Raw genomic sequence first — 7,021 nt, 5'->3', positions numbered from 1 at the left:
CGCTAATGCAGTAGTGCTGTTCTGATTGATCGACTAATCTAGGGTCCCATTTTCCAGCAATGAACGGACAATGACAATCAAAGGGAATTCATTCATAGATTATTGTAGACTTGTGTAAAAGGTTTATGTACGAGTTTTTTGTCACTTAGTACGAGGAACATGCAAGTTGTAGCAAATAATTGTGAGAAGATAGGCATGGTTTAATGCACAGTACACTGAATTGATACTATACGAACACGTCTCCAAATTGTAAGAAGGATGTGGTCTTAAAAATATTTGCACTTGGTACAGGCCCCAAAGATCAAGTTTGAATTTGCTTTTACAAAAATTGTTTTTTTAGTGTCCATATACTATCAATCGTCTATCTTCTAGGGGACTCGGACACAAACGCAATACTAGCAAAGAGAGAGAGAGAGATGGCCATGGCACATATTCTAGTCTTGCCATTTCCAGCACAAGGCCATGTGAACCCCTTGATGCTTTTGTCACGAAAAATAGCGAAGCATGGGTTCAAAATCACATTTGTAAACACAGACTTCAACCACAACCGTGTTGTGGGTGCGTTGGACAGTCTCATGGATTCAAACATTAGTTTGGTGTCTATCCCAGATGGATTGGGTCCTGAGGATGACCGAAATGAGTTGGGCAAGTTATGTGAAGCTATGTTACGCACCATGCATGAGAAGCTTGAGGAGCTCATAAACTATATTAATGCTTCAAATGGTGATGACAAGATCAGTTGTATAATAGCCGATGCTGCAGGTATGGGGTGGGCCAGTGAAGTTGGCATTAAGATTGGAATTAAAAGAGCTTTCTTCTGGCCTGGGACAGCAGCTTCGCTTGCCTTGCAATTCAGCATCCCAAGGCTGCTTGATGATGGCATTATAAATTCTGATGGTAAGATAATTGTTATTCTATTTGATCTTCATGTTAGTTTGAACATGTATGCATTTTTTTTTTTTTTAATAATTTTATTTTATGATCATGCATATGTTTTTTCAAATGTGTTGTTTAGGGTTGTCCACGGGTTGGTCTGGGTCGGATTTGTACCCAACCCAGAACTAACCCAATCAGTTGGGTCTCCCATACCTAGACATGTCGCGACCAATAGAAGGAGGCGGTTTGGGTGGTCGAATGTCTTCGATTCCCAATCTATTTTCGGTCAAGTTTGGACTGTGTGAATGTTGTCGGATTTTGCAAAAATCAGTTGGTTTTTGCCGAATTCCGTTGTTTTTTGCTAGATCTCGATGAGATCTAGCCGAATTTCGACAAATCGGACAAAAAAAGACCGGCCAACCACTCCAATCGGTAGAGAATGGCTAGTTTTTTATGTGTAGACGGTCAGGTCAGTTGAAAATTGGTTTTCCATACTCAGACCCGCCAACCGACCCGCCGGTCTTGGGTTTTGGGGGCGGAGACTCGCCGCTAACCGTCATCGGCGTCAGGTTAGCAAGTTTTCAGGCTGGATTAGTTGGGTTTGACAGGTGGACACCCCTAGTGCTATTTGTCCTATTTTAATACATAATAGTGCTGAAAGAATAATGCATCTGTTGGCAGCAAGAATGATGCAGTTGGCCACATATTAAATCACATAATTTATTAAATCATTTATATAAATCACATGATTAATTATTAAGTAGGTAATGTATAAAAATACATGTAAATAATATTTTGAGGTGCCACATAGTAGGTTGTAGGAACTTTATTTCAAACTAATTTGGAGGAAAACTATGTCTTTTATAATTTTTAGATCTTAAACTAAGCAAACTTAAAGTTACAATTGTTGCACTACAAGCGGTATCCATATATTCCACCAACCAGCCCGACCTAGACCGACAAGGTTCTAATGGTTTTGACAACTTCCTTTGGATGATTGCAGTTTTCAATGTACGTACTAGACCAAAATCAAATTGATCAGATGTCAAATTTTGGTGCCAAACAACCAATTTTATGATTCGAACAACCAAAGGCATCTTCCCTCCTCCATTTTGCCACCACTACCCCCCAAATTTGCAATCATCGTCAGCAATGTCAACCCATATTTGTTATGCCTCACCGATGCCCTTTCTCCTTCACCATCTGTTGCCACCCAAAGTTTGTGGAATTGTTGTGCCTCGTTGATACCACCCCCAAATTTATCTTCTTCATTGATACTTGTTCAATTTAAATCGACAATCGGTCCAGTATTGTGGAACCCAATCCATTCAGGTTGGTTACAAGTTGACCTCCCATCTGACCAAACTAGAGTCGTGGACACCCATAACTACAAGTAAGATTATTATTATTTTTTTTGCACCTAGGTAGGATTAGAAATAATGAAATTAAATTAGAGTTATTTAACATATTTGGGATTTGACTAGTTAAGATGAGGACTTTGTATATCTAATATAATATATTTTTTTTGGTATAGTGTATATTTAATTTTACCATATCCTTGTCATATCTATGTTGGCATGCACTAATTTTTCTAGTCCAAATTGAAAGGAAAAATCCAATAGCTAGAGCAGATAACGGAGTGTGACACATAGCAACCAAATTTATATGGAGACTCATGATTCTTTTAGTACTTTGAAATTTTTGGATCTGATTCAAATTTTTTTTTTTTTTTTGAACTTGGTTAATGAATTCTATTATGAGCTTAGTTCATGTGTTCGAAGAGACCAATTAACTAACCATGAGATGCCTGCACCCCAGCTCAACAAAACTCAAACCCTAACTTGGTGTGAACTATATTTTAATCATACTTGATAGTCTTTATTTATGCCTTTTAGTTTTTACCACATATAAGCCAAACTCGTGACCCAAATAACATTGGTAGTAAGCAAAATAAACATGATAATCCACAAAGAATCTTTTTTTTTTGGGGGGGGGGGGGGGTAAAAAGAGGTATCTGATTAAATTTGACAATTTTTTTAATCAAATTGGGAGGTCTTAAGTTCAAACCATATCTCTATCTTACCTCCCATTTAAAAAATTCTCACATGTTCAATCCTACTTAAAAAGGGCAATTTAGACCTACACATAACAGAGAAATGTTAGATTAAATTCATTATTTCCTAATAAATTAAGGAATTAAGGTTTTCGAACAATTGATAATTTATCATCCTTAACATAAGAATACTATCAAGTTATATGGTATTTGTTACATCCATAGAATTGTGTTGACAAACTGTGAACAATTGTAACACTTAGAATCTTTGTTAGTCTTGGTTTAATATTGAAAATATATCAAAGAACAAGACAAGTTAAAGCTGTGAAAGACTCAAGGATCTCAAAAACATAACTGTTATTGCACTACATTTCAACACAACTCGATCTATTGAGTTTTACTTAACTTGACCAGTCGAACTAGAAATATCAACTGATCAGGATTTGTGTAGTTTGTATTTGAAGGATTTTCTGTTTACCTGTTTGATCTAGGATTACATGCACTTCAACTCTATATACTATATAAACAACCCTAGAGCATGTTTTTTAGGACTTTTTGAGAGCTGTTATTTATTTATTTATTTTTTAACACACATCTTAAGAATTTTCCAAGCTCTCTTAAAGCATCAACCAATTATTTACTCGTATTGAAGATTCAATGATAAAGTGAATTTCCTGCATCCAGTCTACATTCATTTTCTTGGTTTAAATCATTGAGAGGTAGACTCAAAGTTGTGTGGACATTCAAGTGCAATAGATCCAAAAAAGAAGAGTTAATGGATTTGGAGTTACATGTGGTCATGTTAATAAGTACTACATGAGGTAACAATAGATTTAGGGTAGCCTATAGTACAAATTTCAATTAAATTTTAATGGATCTATATACCTTGGGATTGTAATTTTAAATCCCCTTAGGTTTTTATTGTGGGATGTTTTGTTCTATTGATTTTCCTAGGTAATCATTTGATGTTTACTAATTCATATTTGGAACATAACTAATCTAATTTTTCACTTGGCTAAGAATTGGTTAAAGTAATCACAATTGGGGTCTAAAAGGCTAAAACCCTAACAATATTTCATCATGCTAAGGGTGTCTTTGGAAATATTAGTAGTAGTGATGATCCAATTAGTCAATTAATGTGATCAGTAGCACTTGATTTCTTTGTTTGCCTTGCAGGAATCCCAACCCAAAGACAGATGATTCAACCACTCCCAGGCATGCCTGTCATGGACACAGCCTATATTCCTTGGATTCGTATAGGTGATTCAACTTGTCAAAAGATTATCTTCAAATTTACCTTACAATACATGCAAAATTTGAAGTTCGGAGATTGGTGGCTTTGCAACACAGTTCCTGAACTCGAGCCTGTAACATTTTCTTTGGCTCCAAAGCTCCTACCAATTGGTCCATTGATGTCAAGCGAACACATTGAAGGTTCAGTGGGACAATTTTGGCAAGTAGATCACTCATGCCTAAACTGGCTCGATCAGCAACCACACTGCTCAGTCTTGTATGTTGCCTTTGGTAGCTTTACAGTTTTTGAACCAACTCAATTCCAAGAGTCAGCTCTTGGTCTTGAGCTTACCAATAGACCTTTCCTTTGGGTGGTACGTCCAGATATCGTTGATTGGTCAAGAACTGCATATACAAATGAAATTCAAGGCACTCGGGGGAAGATCGTAGGTTGGGCACCTCAAACTAAGGTTTTAAATCACCCTTCCATTGCTTGTTTTATTAGCCATTGTGGTTGGAATTCTACTATAGAAGGTGTAAGCAATGGGGTACCTTTCTTGTGCTGGCCTTACTTTGCTGATCAATTCCTTGACCGGATCTACATTTGTGACGTTTGGAAGGTTGGACTAGGATTTGAGCTAGATGAAAATGGAATTGTATTGCGGGAAGAAGTCAAGAGGAAGGTGGATCAACTACATGGTGATGAAAGCATAAGAGCAAGATCTTTGGAACTTAAGAAAATGTTGATGAATAATATATCAGATAATGGTCAGTCTTCAAAGAATTTCAACAACTTCATCCAATGGCTAAAGGCATAAAGCCGCACGTGATATGCAGTAGAAGTTGAAATCCCCTTCCATGAAGTATTGGCATATAGAAGAAATTGATAAAGCTTTAATATTGACACCAGAGTGTCCCTGAGGTAGCCCAATGTAACTCATATAATGTTGCCCAGAATAATAAAGTTTGGGAATGATGTTAATCTACAAATTTTGGCTATAATCAAAATAAAATTGGTACATTCATAGAAAGAATTATGCTGTAAGCCATGCACCATTAAATAGATCCATCCGTCTTGTATCCAAGTTCCAACGCATTATTTACTTCCTCAAAAAAATATTTCAACTCCCGTTCACCTTTTTAAAACCATTTTGAAAGGTTCCAATAATGTTTTTCTTTATTTTATTTTATATCATTGCTCTTCAATTAAAAGTCTTGCTCTCTTACTTTCTGTTAATATAAAGAAAAATTGCATTAAAAGGTCGCCTATCTTTCCCTCAAAACACTCTTAATTCACTTAAACAACCAAAAATTGCACCTTTAAATATTTTCAATTTGACCGGAATTTTAAAAAAAAAAAAAAAAAAGGTTGGGACCGGGGGGGGGGGGGGGTGTGGACTTGGAATGCTAAGCCTAGTTAAGCGTTGAGTATTCCATTTTATTGGACCTTGTGGATGGCATTTTTGTGTGTGGTGAACATAGATGCATAGATTTGTCTTTGCGGTGAGAATTAAGAATTTTGTGTTGATGCAAATAAATGTTCTTGTATTTATAGGCAAGCTTGCATCCCTTGGCAATAGAAATATTAATTTGTTAATGAACAAATATATTATCAACAACAGAGACGGACCCACTTCATGGCTGAGGGGGGCCCCTCCCCCCCCCCCCCCCCCAACAGGAAAAAAAAAAAATCAAAAAATAGGACAAATGAGATAAGATAAGAAAAGAAATAAATAAAAAGATAGAAAAACTGAAAAGTTGCGGCAAAGAAAAAGTGGACCTCCTGGGAACTATGAATCAAATGTGTGGATAGTAATATACGTTATTAAATTTATTAACATTAATTTTGTTGTAGCTTGTGGGGTATGTTTGTTTCGTTTTTTTTCTTTTTTTTCTTTTTTTTTTCTTTTTTGGGACTAATTTTTAAAACATTAGAACTACTAGCTGTAAACCCGCGCGATGCACGGGAAATTTTGATCTTTTATTTATTTATTTATTATTTATTGATAAGTGAAAGAAGAAATAAGTACATGGAATTTATAAGTATTAGTCTTAAACTCAAAATTATATAATTATTTTCTAAGAGCAAGACTTAGGTACAGTACTTAAGTGCTATTCCTTAGGTTTCCCTTTTAAGATTTTGCTATGTAGATTTTTTCTCATGAGAATCTAGTGTATTTTTAAGTTAAGTAGCCACATAGCTAAATCTTAAGAGGGGAACCTAAAAAATAGCACCTAAGGTATTATACCTAAGTTTTGTCATTTTTCTAATGGAGTATAATTAATGAGTAATGCTACAGTCACAAACTATTTTATAACATTTTTACAAAATGTTGATGTGGCCAATCTCTTATTGGTTTTCATCTAGGCCCGTCACTATTATTATTATTTTTTCTTTTACCAATAATCACTCATCACATCAGTAGTTTGTAATTTTTTTGGTAAAATAGTTTATATTTCTAGCATTATTCATAATTGATATAATGTAATATATATTTTGTAAGCTTGCGGTTAATAATTGTTAACTGGCATAATAAACAGTTTGCTTTTATAAACTCCATTTATAAACAGTTTACTTTTATAAAATGCAAACTTATTCAAGACAAGACTGTTTATAAATGTCCATTTTTTTTAACCTGAATTGTTCTAGGAAAGAGAAATGACACCATGGTCAAAGCAACATTTAGATGTGTGCATTTGAGCATGATTTAGTTTGCAATTTATCATATAGTCTATGCTTTTGTAAATAAGTTATGTAAATTATGTAAATATCTAGATCATGCATATGTTCATATGCTAAATCTGGTTTGACACCAACGTTTCTTTTTGTGTTTCCATGGAATAATGAAGAATCGTTTT

General features: G+C 35.0%; 1 protein-coding gene across 1 annotated transcript; it reads left to right on the top strand.

Moving 5' to 3' along the window:
• The first annotated feature begins 377 nt into the window (after positions 1–377).
• On the top strand, positions 378–5,121 carry LOC111996136 (UDP-glycosyltransferase 83A1). Its single transcript, XM_024028086.2, has 2 exons — positions 378–897; positions 4,106–5,121. The coding sequence occupies exons 1-2, from the start codon at positions 417–419 to the stop codon at positions 4,978–4,980; spliced, it is 1,356 nt and encodes a 451-aa protein (XP_023883854.1). The 5' UTR covers positions 378–416; the 3' UTR covers positions 4,981–5,121.
• Positions 5,122–7,021: the final 1,900 nt, after the last annotated feature.

Source organism: Quercus suber, unplaced genomic scaffold (genome assembly GCF_002906115.3).
Source record: "Quercus suber isolate HL8 unplaced genomic scaffold, Cork oak 2.0 scaffold_141, whole genome shotgun sequence".
Lineage (NCBI taxonomy): Eukaryota > Viridiplantae > Streptophyta > Magnoliopsida > Fagales > Fagaceae > Quercus > Quercus suber.
The sequence above is the reverse complement of the archived record's forward strand: the minus strand, read 5'-3'. Positions and strand labels throughout refer to the sequence as shown.

What these genes read in the sequence shown, in the direction of transcription:
- LOC111996136 (XM_024028086.2), top strand. Translation starts at nt 417, where the DNA reads ATGGCCATGGCACATATTCTAGTCTTGCCATTTCCAGCACAAGGCCAT. An exon ending in TGGCATTATAAATTCTGATG is followed by an intron (nt 898 to 4,105) that starts GTAAGATAATTG and finishes TTTGCCTTGCAG; the next exon opens with GAATCCCAACCCAAAGACAG.